This window comes from Salvelinus fontinalis, unplaced genomic scaffold (genome assembly GCF_029448725.1).
Source record: "Salvelinus fontinalis isolate EN_2023a unplaced genomic scaffold, ASM2944872v1 scaffold_0859, whole genome shotgun sequence".
Classification (NCBI taxonomy): domain Eukaryota; kingdom Metazoa; phylum Chordata; class Actinopteri; order Salmoniformes; family Salmonidae; genus Salvelinus; species Salvelinus fontinalis.
The window spans coordinates 20,438-36,743 of record NW_026601068.1 but is presented as its reverse complement, the minus strand read 5'-3'; the positions used below and the strand labels follow the sequence as shown (position 1 = coordinate 36,743).

Sequence of the window (16,306 nt, the reverse complement as noted above, 5' to 3'; positions counted from 1 at the left end):
TGGTACTCTCCTCTGACAGTCTGCTACACCTGCAAAGTGGTACTCTCCTTTGAGACAGTCTGCTACACCTGCAAAGTGGTAATCCTCTGAGACAGTCTGTTACACCTGCAAAGTGGTACTCTCCTCAGACAGTCTGCTACACCTGCAAAGTGGTACTCTCCTTTGAGACAGTCTGCTACACCTGGCGGTTCCTGAATAACAGTCTTTATGAACCCATCATAACAGAACCAGTAGAAAGGGAGAATACAGCCTGGTCCAACAATGGGCTGGTTGTTCTCTGAACGTCCTTCTGTAAAAAAAATTGTGAAGAAATAGTTCTTCAAGAAAGATTTTTTTACATTCACAAGCACTTGTGGTAATCTTAGTACAGTAAAACAATGGTTGTCTTCATTGAGTAGCCAAGCTATCGGTCAATCCACAGACATCTTGGATATCTCAGTTACAATCACATGCTTCTGAAACTTCACAAGAGATAAAACTAAGGTGATGAAAATCAAGAGGATTTAGGCTGCTTCTCCATTCAATTAGAATTCTAAAAGTTATTAGTAAGACAAGAGAGATTCAATATCTCCCAGATAAAAGCACAGATTTGCAGGACACAGCCTGTCTGAAAGCATAATATCTCTTATCCACCTTTATGTTTGGATGTTCAGGGAATCGAAGATAAATGATACTTAAAGGTTGATTTAAATTGGTAGATAAGTGATTTGGCATTGTTGGGCTCCCGAGCGGCACAGCGGTCTAAGGCACTGCATCTCAGTGCTAGAGGCGTCACTACAGACACCCTGGATTGATTCCAGTCTGTATCACAACCGGCCGTGATTGGGAGTCCCGTAGTGCGGTGCACAATTGGCTCAGTGTCGTCCGGGTTTGGCCCGGTCGGTAGGCTGTCGTTGTAAATAAGAATTTGTTCTTAACTGACTTGCCTAGTTAAATAAATGAGTTGAGAGGAGGAAACAAAAGAAGATGAGGAAGAGGAGAAAGTTGGAGGAAGAGGAGGAGGTGTGGTGAGCTTTAGTGTTAATACTGGAGAAAGGCCTGTCCCAGTCTCCGCTGTCTATGTACCACCAATGTCAATATAAATATCAAAACAGATACCAAACATTAAGAAACTATAAGGAAGAGAAGAGTAACTGCAGTGAAATAAGCCAGGGACCTGTGGAAAGAAGCCCCCTGATCTCCCCGTGTCCGCCAGCAGGGGAGGACACAACACCTCAGCTCGTGCTGTATGGGGTGGACCGAAGGCCGATTCCACCAAGCTCTGGCTCACCCTCAGGTGTCTGAAGGACACACTGTGGTCCTCTGACAACTTGTTGGTAGGGAAACGGGTGGAGACCCCCCACCAGGTAGTGGCCTTGAGAGCCACGGAAGCCCTGAGGTGGTATGGACAAAATAGTCTCGACCCCAGACAAAGTATCACCCACAACATCTAAGGTCCCGGCCGCCATGGCCTGACAGTGCTGCGGCGCCTAGGGGAGGGATCTCTTCTGGGCCCTGAAGGATGGTGTTAAGGCTGCGAAGGTTCAACTGAGATAGGAACAATAGCACACCTGAACTTGGTTAAAATAATTGTTTAATTCAAAAGTTAATAAATGGCAAATTCAATTTCCGTATATACGGGGTCACTGTGTCATCACGCAGGACAAGACAGAGAACTGATTTGTTCCTGACAAAGATATTATAATATACTCATGACAGAGATAATTCCCGTTTCCGAGCCGGCCTGTCAGAGTAGAGACTGGGCGTGGTTTAGACTCACCCAGCCTATCGTTGGTGTTGGCGCTTAAGCTAGTCACAGCCCCTTAGCGCTCTCTGGTGTCCCGTCGCTGTTGCTGTGTAGATTACGCTCCCTCACCCCAGAGACTGAGGTCAGACAGCTCTGCAACATTGTCTGAGCTATTTGCACCTGTATACAAAGCCCACTGTTCTCGCTCAAGGCTAACCACAGCTTCCCAGCACACTTATCTGAGGCTAACTGTTACTTCCAGCACACACACACAGACACCCAGGCTCCCAGGCCAACAGTTGCTAATATTCAATCACATGTGTTATAGTATTGGGTTATAGTGCATAACTCAGAACCTCACAGATGTTCTTCGTGTGTATAGTTGATCTGTTATTGTCTATTGTACACCACAGTCAGCAGTCTCCTGATTCACCCCCCTCCCTCTACACCCCTCCTGTGCCTCTCTAAGATTAGCACAGTTTCGGACACACAGAACAGAGCCCTTCTTGCCACACACACACACACACACACATTATTGTTCATATATTAGGCCTTGTACATTGTTGCATACACACATATTTCAGGCTGTGGCCTCATGGTTAGGCTATGAGAACTGTTACTCCTGAGAACAAAGACAAATGTCAGGCCTACATGAGTCTTTAGCTTAAACTTTAATTAATGCAAATGTAACAGTATAACTTTAAACCGTCCCCTCGCCCCGAAACGGGCGCGAACCAGGGACCCTCTGCACACATCAACGACGGTCGCCCACGAAGCATCGTTACCCATCGCTCCACAAAGGCCACGGCTCTTGCAAAGCAAGGGGCAACACTACTTAAGTCTCAGAGCAAGTGACGTAACTGATTGAAATGCTACTAGCGCGTACCCGCTAACTAGCTAGCCATTTCACATCCGTTACACTCACCCCCCTTTCAACCTCCTCTTTTTCCGCAGCAACCAGTGATCCGGGTCAACAGCATCAATGTAACAGTATAACTTTAAACCGTCCCCTCGCCCCGAAACGGGCGCGAACCAGGGACCCTCTGCACACATCAACGACGGTCGCCCACGAAGCATCGTTACCCATCGCTCCACAAAGGCCACGGCTCTTGCAAAGCAAGGGGCAACACTACTTAAGTCTCAGAGCAAGTGACGTAACTGATTGAAATGCTACTAGCGCGTACCCGCTAACTAGCTAGCCATTTCACATCCGTTACACAAAATCCTTCTAGTTTATAGTTATTTTAGCACGCTAAGCTTAGCAAAACCCCACAATGGGGGCGGAGTTGATTCGGAAGAGCAGGAGGAGGCAAATTTGATAAGGACTCACCCCATTCCTCCACAAAGGAGAGAAGACCGCTTTTTTAATAATGGGATTTTTAAACCGTTTTACATGTCTTTAAAAAGGTATACAGTACTCTTGTTTGAATTATATGTGCACATTTGAAATGGCTTTTACAGATTGGATATTTTTAAAATTAATTATTTCTTAGGTTATTTTATTGTTTTAATAACAACATGTACTTTTAACATATTGTAGCGACCCGCACAGACAGCTGTGTGTTATGTGTTAGGCTAGTAGGTGGTTGTGTTGTACTGACCAGTACACAGTGTTCGCGGGTCCGACATGTCAATCAACCTGCTATCTGCCAATCACGGGAATGCCTGGAATGTTCTGATGCCGGGCATCGTGGTGATTGGCGGAGTGGCGTGGAGGGGGGTTGGGCAGGGGGGTGGAGCATCGGAAGTTAAGACCAGGTTCACCCTTTGTTCTCCCTCTTTCGTCTGGGCTTCACAAGAGAAGGTCACGGTTGGCTTGTGGGCTACGGCCAAACAGTAGCCTGTGTAAAGTTAGGTTAATAAACCGTCAATTCGTAAACTCAAACCTCTGTCTGGATAATTGTTCCTTTATGATCTAGTCAGGTCATTACATTGGTGTCAGAAGTAAAAACGTCGATAAAAGTTAGCCAGCTAGCTAGCTGACTTCTGTGGCTAGCTACCGTAGGTGAGAACGAGGTTGAAAATGCTTCGAGGGAATCCGAAAGTGAAGGTGGAGGTAGGGGACGATTATGGCCAATGAGGTACGTGTGAATGGACGTCGCTGGGTCTGGCTGAGGAGATCGCCAGGGCGTCGGAGCCCAGAGGCCGCTTGAGGGAGGACATTAGAGTGATGGCGGCTGAAGCGGGCATGAGCGCTTTGTCGACTGCTTCGCGCCGATTCTGGTGGGCGGACCGAAGGTGTGACGTCGACGAGGAATCTGGGGCTCAGGATGTAAACAAACATGGCGGCGCCCAGTTCCCAGCTGCGTCCCTAGCTGTTAAGACCCCGAAGTATTCCGGTAAGGCGGATTGGGAAGCTTTTCATGCTCAGTTTGAACTGTTAGCTCATTTTAGTAGCTACTGCCAGGTGCCCCTCTCCCCAGAGGCCAGAGCCAAAACTGTGTTCTCCACTAACAGGGGACACTGGCAGTTCAAGGTCCTGTGTTTTGGCCTGTGCAACGCTCCAGCTACTTTTGAGCGTTTGATGGACAGGGTGCTGGATGGCATCCCCGACAGCAGTGTCTGGTATACCATATATAAAGGCCTCCTCACAATGGCCTTATCATACAAGGCTCTACAGACAGATTAAAAAATACATAGGCTATTTTTGCGTTGATGATGTATGTATTGCTATTTTTGCGTTGATGTATGTATTGAAGTCAAGTGGTTCAACATTCAAGTGTATTTTATTGACAACATAGAACTGCTTGTACAAGGCGACGGTCGGTGGAAGTCTGGCGCCACCAAGTGGACAATTTGTTTTGTTCCCTTGTGGCATCAACGCTTCCTGAGATATTTTATAAAAGATAAAATGTTATGTCAATATTATTGTCTGCAAATTGTTTCTCCCACCCGTATTTGATAGATTATTCCAATTTAGCTGTAAATCTGGTTTTAACTCAATAAGGATTTGTCTAGTTTCCGATTGGAGGGCGGATGAACGCGTGACTTTGTATCCTACCAATGTGTTACATTGTATCAGTGAAAAGTGTCTTTTCCCGACGTTGATCAAATCCCGATCTATGCCACCATTTTTTAACAGCATCATCATCTTTGATATTTGATGTAACGTTTACAGAGCTCATTTTGCTGTAAGCGTTTCCGGATTTGACGTGTCTGAGAACGGCACCTTCCTCCCGAAAGCATTGCGGTATCGCTTCTCGGCCTTTTGGCTAAGATCAAGTGTAGTATCTGTTCTTATCAGTTTAATATCTGATACGTCCCCTATCTGGGGACCATATATTAAATTGATTTTTGGAATAGGGAGATGGAATAGGGGCTTGCTCCGTCCACTCCACGCATCGACCTGGTATTGCAGTACCTCCAGGAACGGTGCACCCCCTGCCGTTGTAAAGAAAAAGCAGACGAAGCCAACCGGATGGCTCGTTTATTATAGTCATGATGGATATTGCGTTTAATTAAGCAAGTCTATGTCACTAGATAGTGTTCAGTCACCCATTTAATCAAAACAAATTCAAATAGTTTTTGATGCTTTAATGCCGTTTTTATGTGTATAATATGATGTACAAAAATATATATGAGCTGTTTTCAAAGAAAATGCAACAATAAAATTTTTCCATAAGAAAATATATGTTCTCTGGGAGACCCGCCAAGGACCTGTGGAAGAAAACAGGCCCTGATCTCATGTCCGCCAGCAGGGGAAGACCTAACGCCCCAGCTCGTGCTGTTATGGGGTGGGCCGAAGGCCTCCACAAAGCTCTGGCCCACCCTCACGTGTCTGAAGGACGCACTGTGGTCCTCCTGCAACCTGCTGGTAGAGAAACGAGTCCCTCATGGTGTACTCTTGTACTATTTCAATCAGGAAACAACTGTCTTTACCTACTAGTTTTTTTGGAACAAGGTTGTCGAGTTTCAAAACAGGAAATGGATTTTCAAAATGTAGTTGTCTTTTTAAAACATAAATACATTCATCAAAAGAACACGACTGCTTGCAACAACAAAAAAGATTAACGCGACTATACTTGTCTCTTGTGTCCAAGCGGACAAAACAGGAAGTTAGTTTTGTATTTTAAAAATCCCAGTAGATCTATACATTTTCTTTGCAGTCACTAAAATCATGATGATCAAAATTGGAAGTGCAACTATCCAAAGGTACAGAATTATGGGAAATGACTCATTTTAAGCATATTTCACCAACCAATATTACAAATCAAATTTGATACCTGATTTCAAAAAAATATTTCAAAAATGAGCAGATTGTGTGCCTGATTCATTCATCAGTACCATCCCAATCCAATTCCATGTATTCAATACATGGCTGGTTTGCTCTTTGTTTTGTCGACTTTCCATTGGCGTACAGAAACACAATCCACAACAGAGCTAAGGAAAGGTGGAGGAACACAAGTTCAAGTGCTTAATTTGAGCCGAATCCTGTCGGAACAAGATCCGGCACCTCTACGTTTTGGACTGTTTCGTTCCGGACCCTATTTGGCCGGATCTGGTACCTCTCGTGGCATGAAAAATAAGTGTCACTTTTTACAATGTAAAGTTCTAATAAACACGAACAAAGTTCATTCGAGTTGCCTCCTCCTTAATTTTTCTCCCCCCCCCCCCCCCCCCCTGTATCTCTCACCAAACTAGAATGAGATTCCCTTTCTAAAATCTCTCTCTGCTCTGATAGACATGAGCCTGCAACTCTCATCTCTCCAGCGTCGCACTTCATCATTCCCCTTATAGAATCATACGAAGGGTTCTGGAGGAGCTGAAGCACGCATGAGAAATTGAAATAAATGTGCCAAAGTTATAGAGTTACTGCTGTCTGTTCAGAAATACATTTAATAATTCAGAATAGCCTACTACACCATGAGAACGCCTAAACGTTTGCCACAGAGGATAAATAGCCTATTGGAGTGTACAATACAAGGCATAGTCTACAGTCGGGGACGCGCGCATAGGCCATCACCAGTGAGTGAGCCGCACATCTTTGGGTGAATCAGTGAAACTGGAAAGCATTTTTAGGACTATAATTTCCTATAGTCTCCACACAACTAGGCGTTGGCTATTGATGGACTCAAGAAGAGGTGGTTTTCATTCATCTCAGTTTGTCAGTGTCAAAGTAGCCTGTCATTTCGCTCATTTCTGAGCTATTATGGTGCTTTCGAGATGAATCGGGAAGTCGGAGCTCTAGAAAGAGGCCAGTAGAAATAGTAGAAATAAAGAAAAACCATTGAATGAGTAGGTGTTCTAAAACTTTTGACAAGTAGTGTACACACACTGTATATTCCGGACTATGACATTGCTCGTTCTGATATTTCTTAATATCTTTCTATTACTTTTTGGTTTATATGTGTATTACTGCACTGTTGGAGCAAGATAAAAGCATCTTTTTTTATATATATATATCTGTGTACGTGACCAATTAACTCTGATTTGATTTGTGTGTCCATCATAAAGGGTGGCAGGTAGCCTAGTGGTTAGTGTTGGGCCAGTAACCGAAAGGTTCACGGTTTGAATACCCGAGCCGACAAGGTGAATAATCTGTTAATGTGCCCTTGCGCAAGGCACTTATAACCCTAATTTGCTCCAGGAGTGCTGTACTATGGCTGACCCTGTAAACTGCACCTTTCCAGTGTATGTGACAAATTGTTTATTATTTTACATTATTTATAAACACATTGTTATGCTCAGCGGTCTAAGGCACTGCACCTCAGTGCTAGAGGCATCACTACAGACCCTGGTTCGATCCTGGGCTGTATCACAACCGACCGTGATCGGGAGTCCCATAAGGCGGTGCACAATTGCCCCAGGTCAAAAACAACAGTCATCTGACAACGTTATTTCAACAAAATGACATTGGCGTGACTTCATGCACCTCAAAGTGGCAAGAGCCTTTGAAGCACTAGGTGGGTATAGGAAGAAGAAACCTCAAGTATAAAAAGCAAGGCAGGTATAAATGCAATACTTCCAAGTGCACAATAACACCTGCTGGTTCAGGCTCTCTTCCCATTTCCTTCTGAGATCTGCAGAGTTATCGTGGACAGGTACGCCCCAGTGGATGACAGATCTGCAGAGTTATCATCGTGGACAGGTACGCCCCAGTGGATGACAGATCTGCAGAGTTATCATCGTGGACAGGTACGCCCCAGTGGATGACAGATCTGCAGAGTTATCACCGTGGACAGGTACGCCCCAGTGGATGACAGATCTGCAGTTATCATCGTGGACAGGTACGCCCCAGTGGATGACAGGGTTGGGGTCAATTCTATTTCAATTCAGAAAGTAAATCCAAAAAAAATGTTCCTCATTGAAAAGCATTGCAGATCATTGTAATTTCAGTGTACTTCCTGAACTGAAATGGACTGAAACCTGGTGAATAACGGTAGTCCTATTACCATCCTGACAACAGACTGCATACCCAAGAAAGAACATTGTGACACCGGTGTATGTTTGGATAAAATAATTCCTGGAATATTGTCATGACAACAATATTACTGAACAGGTTGAAATGAGAGGGAAAAAAGAAGAAATATTCATGCATAAAAAACACTTTCATCAGGCTTTCACGACTCAAACTTCTTACCTCATTTAAAATATAGCATTTTCTTCATACATTACAAACCAATACAACGTGTAGCAAATAACTTATATTGCACAGACATATGAAAATCAAACACTAAAGTGAAGTCAACTGAATAGTGCTGGTGCGTGAACTCTAAAACATTCATCAGTAGCTATGGGAAACGTAGTTCTTTTCACACTGATCTACAATAGAAAAGTCAACTGAATAGTGCTGGTGCGGGAACTCTAAAACGTTCACGTGGTTCATCAGTAGCTATGGGAAACGTAGTTTTTTTCACACTGATCTACAATAGAAAATGTCATTTGAATCATCTAGGCCTATTTTGAACAGTAAAAAGGACTTTGTTGCATAAAATAATTTTAGAAGGAAAATATACTATACAGTAAATAGATCACAAGAATATTCCTCAAAGTTCAAAATGTCTGAAACAATTGCAAAAGAAGTAAGCGCCATGGTGTTAAAGCTGGCAAAGTTGAAATGGCTGAGAGAAAGAAAGGCGAGAGGACAAAGAGAACACAAAGAGAGAGAGTTCACTGCAAGACGCCTGGTACAGTTTATCGATGTAGTGTGAGAGCATATTTCCTCTGAGTGTTTATATTCTATTCATAGCTACGCCACCCTGTCTGTTCTAAAGCTCCATTGGCTGGCTTGCATATTCTCTTGTATATCTTGGCATTAAGGGAGGCATGTCCTGTGATTCACACGGCCAACATTGGCCAACAGAATCTTTATTTTTTATTTTTTTAACCAGCGTCAAAGCCCGGCAAACTATCCTACGAAGTTGAGAGATGCAGACACACAATCGCCTCAAAAAAAAAAAAAAAAAAAACCTTGCATTTAAAAATAAAAAATCTAGTAGAAGGGCTGACATTTAAAAAAAAAAAAGCCTTTAAGTCAACTGGTACCAACACTCTTCATGTTGTTAGCTGAACCTCAGTCTACATTGAGACTTCCAGGATCTCTCCATGTCTATCTTTAGCCTACCTGCCACTACAAAACAGAAGAAAACATGGTATTAAAGGATGGAATAGACACAGCTCACGCATCTCCTCAAAAAGGGGAAAAGCATACTCGTAGACAAATAAATGACCTGTTGAGAGAAACAGGAAACATTCGAACAACAAGTGGGATGTGGCATAAATAAAGCAGATTCAGTCATTCATGTAGTCGGAGACATTAAAACGCCTTTATGTTTTGGCCTACATCCTTTAACTATTCTAGCTCAAAACAAATGACCTATATGATTCATTCATTATTTAAAAAGGAATATATATAAGCCAGCAAAGAATACAAGGTTAGGCCGTCTTGCCTTTCTCAAAGGTGTGCTGATTCGTTAAGAGACTTACCTCCTGAAGTTGCAGGCAGACTGTGACATGACATAATCTGTGTTGAAAATATGAGGACTAACCTTCAGCCCTCCTCCTCCTCCTTCTCCTCCAGGCGGAGACGGTCTCATCTCTTGTTTCTCCATCTCCTTATTCTTTTTATTTCTCTCAACTGCTTGGGGGTTTTTGACACCCCTGTAGGTTGTCTAAGAGGAGATGGAGAGGTCAGAATGGCAGCTACAGACACACGGCTCTGTCCCCACTGGAACCCTATTCCCTATGTAGTGCACTACTTTAGACCAGGACCCTATAGAACCCTATTCCCTATATCGTGCACTACTTTAGACCAGAGCCCTATAGAACCCTATTCCCTATATAGTGCACTACTTTAGACCAGGGCCCTATAGAACCCTATTCCCTATATAGTGCACTACTTTAGACCAGAGCCCTATAGAACCCTATTCCCTATATAGTGCACTACTTTAGACCAGGGCCCTATAGAACCCTATTCCCTATATAGTGCACTACTTTAGACCAGGGCCCTATAGAACCCTATATATAGTGCACTACTTTAGACCAGGGCCCTATAGAACCATATTCCCTATATAGTGCACTACTTTAGACCAGGGCCCTATAGAACCCTATTCCCTATATAGTGCACTACTTTAGACCAGAGCCCTATAGAACCCTATTCCCTATATAGTGCACTACTTTAGACCAGGGCCCTATAGAACCCTATTCCCTATATAGTGCACTACTTTAGACCAGGGCCCTATAGAACCCTATATATAGTGCACTACTTTAGACCAGGGCCCTATAGAACCATATTCCCTATATAGTGCACTACTTTAGACCAGGGCCCTATAGAACCCTATTCCCTATATAGTGCACTACTTTAGACCAGGGCCCTATAGAACCCTATTCCCTATATAGTGCACTACTTTAGACAAGGGCCCATAGTGTTGACTACACTGTTACAAGTCTAACGTCTCTTATCATGTGTTCAGTTGAAACGAGTTAATTCATCGTCTTCAGTTCACTTCATCGATCTTTTCAGAAATGGGTCTCGCATAATTGAGAGAATTTACAGACAAGAGTTTTACTAGAATACAGGCCTAGATGTGCATGTCATGATCTGACTAGAAATATTATGTTGAACGTAATTCTATTTGTACGGTTAAACGCTAGATACAGAAGGGTTGCAAATCAAACAGCTTCCAGAGAGAGGATAGTGCTCGCCATTGAGCAGAGCAGCCAGTTATCAGACTTCCTGAAAGAGGATAGTGCTCGCCATTGGGCAGGGAAGCCAGTTGTCAGACTTCCAGAGAGAGGATAGTGCTCGCCATTGGGCAGGGAAGCCAGTTGTCAGACTTCCAGAGAGAGGATAGTGCTCGCCATTGAGCAGGGAAGCCAGTTATCAGACTTCCTGAGAGACATTCAGTACAGTTCATGCAGACAGATAGCCGTTACCACAGCCACAAAGTCAAACACCACATATTTCTACAATTGATCTTGTTAAAATATTATTTTAAACCTAACCATAACCACACTGCTAGCCTTATGCCTTAAATTAAGACAACAACAAAAAAAAATCATGAATTTTACAATATAGCCAATTTTGACTTTGTGGCTGTCCTATCTAGTGGGAACCCAGTTGCCAGCTGTTTGACACAGGCTGGATTATATGACCTCCAATGTGGCAAGAGGCCTGTTCCCAGATCTGTTAGAGGCATTAAGTTCCAGTATATAGTGTTGTTGTGTCGGGGAAAGCATATAGCCTGGTTCCAGATCTGTTTGTGCCGTCTTGCCAACTCCTGTGGTCAACGGAGTGACAATAACCATTGGACAGCACAAACAGATCTGGAACCAGGGTAAGGAACGTTTAAAATAAAGTTAAGACAGAATGACAAAGTGTGCAGCACCAGAAGTGAGAGGTGGGTCGTGTGGGTGGTGGGAGGAAATACCAGCCGAGTCAAAACATGGAGCTAAGAACACGGTCTTCATACTCACCTCGATGCTTTAGTAGGACCACATGTTTTATGGGTTGGATACAATTGGCTTTGACTGAAGAATTTCTGTATAACAGTAAAAAAAAATACCCACCAGTCTTATGAGGAGCTACTAAACATTATGATTGAAGAGACTTTAGTAGCCTTGCAACAAAGGGTACAAAACACCATAGATTGAATTTCTAGATTGGATTTCTTGGTTCAAGGCTCGTTATAGTCGGCTAACCTTTTCACACTACGGAGCGGAAATCAAGCCGAGCTGCAGTGTGCTGACCTGGTTACACGGCACATCTACCGTACAGATGTAGGATCTTCATTTGAGCCAGTTTGCTACAGCCTGAACATTATCACGCAGCAACAGGATAAGTGAATTATTATGTGTATTATAATTAAATTGATTTTTTTTTTTGTAGGAGTTGATACATTTTTCGTAAGGGAAAAATCGAGTTTGAAATATCACAGTGGAAATTACAAACTTCAGAAGACTTTTTAAATCTCAAATATACTGCAAGTTCTCCTGCAACAGGGTGATCACATTAAGATCCTACATCTGTAGCTGCTGGAACCGTACTGGGAAGGGATTGGAGCCAGCGCAGTAGGGGTTTTCGGTCAGTTAACACGATAGTGGTAAAAGGGATAGGTAATGAGATGCCTTCTCTCTTCTCCCAGCAGACTCCACTCTGTCTCAGGAAGCTCTTCTATACGAATAACAAGACTGGGAGAGTGGTTGGCTGCTGAGATGAACTGGTAGAGTTGGGACAAATAAACCATACCGATCACTTATCACAGGCATTTTGGCAGATATCGTTCATTACGATAAGTAGCCTATAACTAGAGAAATGTGTTTTGAAATTAAATGTTTTCTAATATGACTGATTGTTCATGGAACAATAGATGGCTACAACCATACAACTAGTAGTAGTTTAAAGGATAACATTTTTTTTGTACAAATGGTGGACATTAAATGTTATAAACTTTATCGCATAAATTCAGGCAATTTATCACAATATGGATTTGTGTCCGTATCGCCCAGCTCTACTGACTGTTCAGTGGTTGTCTACAGTACGCCACTTAGAAGACCCTCATCCCAGCTAAATGACTCATGGTACAGTGGTGTACAGGATCCCTGCGGGAACTGACCCCACAACCTCACCACACCCTAATCCAACTGAGCCACACAGGACCACCATGTGTGGGCTATATAGGGCTGGTTTCCTGGACACAAATTAATCCTAGTCCTGGACTGAAAAAAAAAAAGAATAATTTAACAGTGAATCTCCATGGAAAATGCTTTTCAATCCTGGACTAGGCTTAATCTGTGTCCGGGAAACCAGCCCTTTGCTGTACCAGTGTAAACCTACCGTATATGGTTGTCATAACAACTTGTCCAAAACAGTCATACCTCTTTCTGTCTCTTCTCAGCGGCCTCTGCCAGCTCACGTCTCCTTGTCTCCTGGGAAGGAAGCAGAACATGTTGAGTGGGAGGAAAATTTAAATTAAAAAAGTATAATGTTAAATGAAATTAATGAGGAGAAAAAATATTAAAGTAATGAGAAATGAAGAGCAGAAATCTGAATGGGAACGTATAATTCTTATTGTTTTGGTGTTTATTGGTTACGCTGTTTTATGTTACATTGTTTCATTTTGGAATCCAAATATATGTACAATTTGTTTACGATGTTGACCTGAAACAGACAATTGTGTGTGTGTGTGTATACATACACAGCTGGCAATATATATAAAGTGTAGCTCGCTAGTTACCGGCATCAACCAAGCTAATAATGAACCTAGCTACTGTAACAAGTTACTTACTCGATCTGGTGTGGTGGACAAGTCGTTTCCAGGTCCACCAAGGCACGGTAAGCACATCCCCATACTTGAGCAAGGAAATCAACTTTTTAGTTTGTGTTGAATATTTGTTGGCTACTTGACTAGATTGAGCTAGTTAACGTTAGTTCGTTATATCTAGAAGAACCCACCAGGCAAGGTTAGCAAAAGTGCCTAGTTAGTTACTCTTGTGCACGTCGACAAAGTGGCTACCCACTCTGCTTTTGCTAAATCTACGAGCTAACTAACTATAACCATGGAGGAACAGACCTTAATCACCACGGAAGGGCCAACCTCCAACCGCTCTCATCAAGTTTTTCCAACTGTCCAACCAAAACCACTGCCTTGTCTACTTGTATATTCCCAACAGTCATCTAGAACAGTAGCAGTGGGTTGCTCAACTTTACAGCCTTTCAGCCTAACCCAATAAATTAATGTTGTTTTTTACGCCGTATATCCAAAGGCATCTCACCACTCGGACAGGCTGCACACAACACTGAGGTATACAGACCGGCTGCATAGTGTGTTCTGAATATATTTGTGAACCGCTTTGCGAGCTGAAACACAACCCTTTTGTAGTCTGCCATGTGCGCTCGAAGCTGCCGCCCTGTAACTAGGAGTCACCAGCTTGTCAGCAACACAAAAAAAATAAAAGTACTTCCGTGTTGCGGAATTTAAGAAACTTTCAAAATAAAAGTCCCCCACGTAATATTATATAAAGTGTGAAAAACTTGTATTTATTCATGATATATGAACAACTATTGTCTAAACATTAACAATGATTCATATTTGTTCATATTTAAGTTGCATTTGCATTACATTTGTAAAAAAATATATATATATGTTCTAAGGTCAAATAAATGTTCCCAATGCAAATCAACGCAAATGGAATACCTATTTGCCTATAGAGCAACACATATTCTGGGTGCCACAGTAAAAGTATTATAGGAAATACTCAGGGGTGTCTGTAGAATGTATATATGGAGTCATTCCATGGTGTTCTGAATAATACGGAGTGTTGCCAATATGTATTACATATACAGTGATTTGCATTGTGATCAATTGAGTGGGTGGAGAAAGGCCAGCATCACTCTTGTGTTATTCCGTATGAATCGTTTTTCCTGTAAAGTGCTATATTTGTACCGTATAGTTTCCAGGCACCCCATTTTAAGCTGTTTGACCACAGTAAAAGTCCAGCAACATTTCCTATGACCTAGCATTTTGTTTAAACTGATTTGTATTCTAGGGACTCTAGTGAGTAGACTGGACTAGGGACTCTAGTGAGTAGACTGGACGAGGGACTCTAGTGAGTAGACTGGACGAGGGACTCTAGTGAGTAGACTCGACTAGGGACTCTAGTGAGTAGACTGGACTAGGGACTCTAGTGAGTAGACTGGACTAGGGACTCTAGTGAGTAGGCTGGACTAGGGACTCTAGTGAGTAGGCTGGACTAGGGATTCTAGGGAGTAGACTGGACTAGGGACTCTAGTGAGTAGGCTGGACTAGGGACTCTAGTGAGTAGGCTGGACTAGGGATTCTAGGGAGTAGACTGGACTAGGGACTCTAGTGAGTAGACTGGACTAGGGACTAGTGAGTAGACTGGACGAGGGACTAGTGAGTAGACTGGACTAGGGACTAGTGAGTAGACTGGACTAGGGACTAGTGAGTAGACTGGACGAGGGACTCTAGTGAGTAGACTGGACTAGGGACTCTAGTGAGTAGGCTGGACTAGGGACTCTAGGGAGTAGACTGGACTAGGGACTCTAGTGAGTAGACTGGACTAGGGACTCTAGTGAGTAGACTGGACTAGGGACTCTAGTGAATAGACTGGACTAGGGACTCTAGTGAGTAGACTGGACTAGGGACTCTAGTGAGTAGGCTGGACTAGGGACTCTAGTGAGTAGGCTGGACTAGGGATTCTAGGGAGTAGACTGGACTAGGGACTCTAGTGAGTAGACTGGACTAGGGACTCTAGTGAGTAGACTGGACTAGGGACTAGTGAGTAGACTGGACTAGGGACTAGTGAGTAGACTGGACTAGGGACTAGTGAGTAGACTGGACGAGGGACTCTAGTGAGTAGACTGGACTAGGGACTCTAGTGAGTAGGCTGGACTAGTGAGTAGGCTGGACTAGGGACTCTAGGGAGTAGACTGGACTAGGGTCTCTAGTGAGTAGACTGGACGAGGGACTCTAGTGAGTAGACTGGACGAGGGACTCTAGTGAGTAGATTGGACTAGGGACTCTAGTGAGTAGACTGGACTAGGGACTCTAGTGAGTAGACTGGACGAGGGACTCTAGTGAGTAGACTGGACGAGGGACTCTAGTGAGTAGGCTGGACTAGGGACTCTAGTGAGTAGACTGGACTAGGGACTCTAGTGAGTAGGCTGGACTAGGGACTCTAGTGAGTAGGCTGGACTAGGGACTCTAGTGAGTAGACTGGACTAGGGACTCTAGTGAGTAGACTGGACTAGGGACTCTAGTGAGTAGACTGAACCCTGGTTTTATGGACACACAATCAATAATTTTTCCTGTACAGTGCAATTTGTTTGTGCAGTAGAACAAAAATAGTGACTTTTCTTAAACATTACATTTCAAAATTGCATCCCTTGAACAATAGCACCAGTAAATAAACCAGAATCTTACAATCAGAATAAAATCTTTTTTTATTATTTAAATTTGTATGTATTTGTATATATTTTTTTTACCAGTAGGCTATTATTATGTTCTTGACATTAATTTACTTAAACTCCAACCTTTCCCCAATGTGCTAAACCACATAATATTATCTATCTTATATAATGTAGTCTGTGTCTTTCGTTTAGAATTTTCACACATGTAG

General features: G+C 43.1%; 1 protein-coding gene and 1 non-coding gene across 6 annotated transcripts; one reads left to right on the top strand and one right to left on the bottom strand.

Annotated features, from left to right (window-relative positions):
* Positions 1 to 4,918: 4,918 nt before the first annotated feature.
* On the top strand, positions 4,919 to 5,109 carry LOC129847473 (U2 spliceosomal RNA). Its single transcript, XR_008758431.1, has one exon. It is a non-coding gene; the product is annotated as a U2 spliceosomal RNA (small nuclear RNA).
* A 1,232-nt stretch (positions 5,110 to 6,341) lies between these two features.
* On the bottom strand, positions 6,342 to 14,239 carry LOC129847471 (small VCP/p97-interacting protein-like). Of its 5 annotated transcripts, none has more exons than XM_055915273.1 (5): positions 13,738 to 14,239; positions 13,453 to 13,516; positions 13,043 to 13,093; positions 9,653 to 9,837; positions 6,342 to 9,296 (listed from the first exon to the last, which is right to left on the bottom strand). In XM_055915273.1, exons 2-5 carry the CDS (start codon positions 13,513 to 13,515, stop codon positions 9,287 to 9,289), a joined length of 309 nt encoding a protein of 102 aa, XP_055771248.1. In that variant the 5' UTR covers position 13,516; positions 13,738 to 14,239; the 3' UTR covers positions 6,342 to 9,286. The 5 variants fall into 5 exon arrangements, 4 of the variants coding, with proteins under 4 accessions (XP_055771248.1, XP_055771249.1, XP_055771251.1 ...); XM_055915274.1 differs by having other exon boundaries at positions 13,940 to 14,239; XM_055915276.1 differs by having other exon boundaries at positions 9,715 to 9,837; positions 13,453 to 14,234.
* Positions 14,240 to 16,306: the final 2,067 nt, after the last annotated feature.

What these genes read in the sequence shown, in the direction of transcription:
- LOC129847471 (XM_055915273.1), bottom strand. Translation starts at nt 13,515, where the DNA reads ATGGGGATGTGCTTACCGTGCCTTGGTGGACCTGGAAACGACTTGTCC. An exon ending in TGTCCACCACACCAGATCGA is followed by an intron (nt 13,094 to 13,452) that starts GTAAGTAACTTG and finishes CTTCCTTCCCAG; the next exon opens with GAGACAAGGAGACGTGAGCT. An exon ending in CTGAGAAGAGACAGAAAGAG is followed by an intron (nt 9,838 to 13,042) that starts GTATGACTGTTT and finishes ATCTCCTCTTAG; the next exon opens with ACAACCTACAGGGGTGTCAA.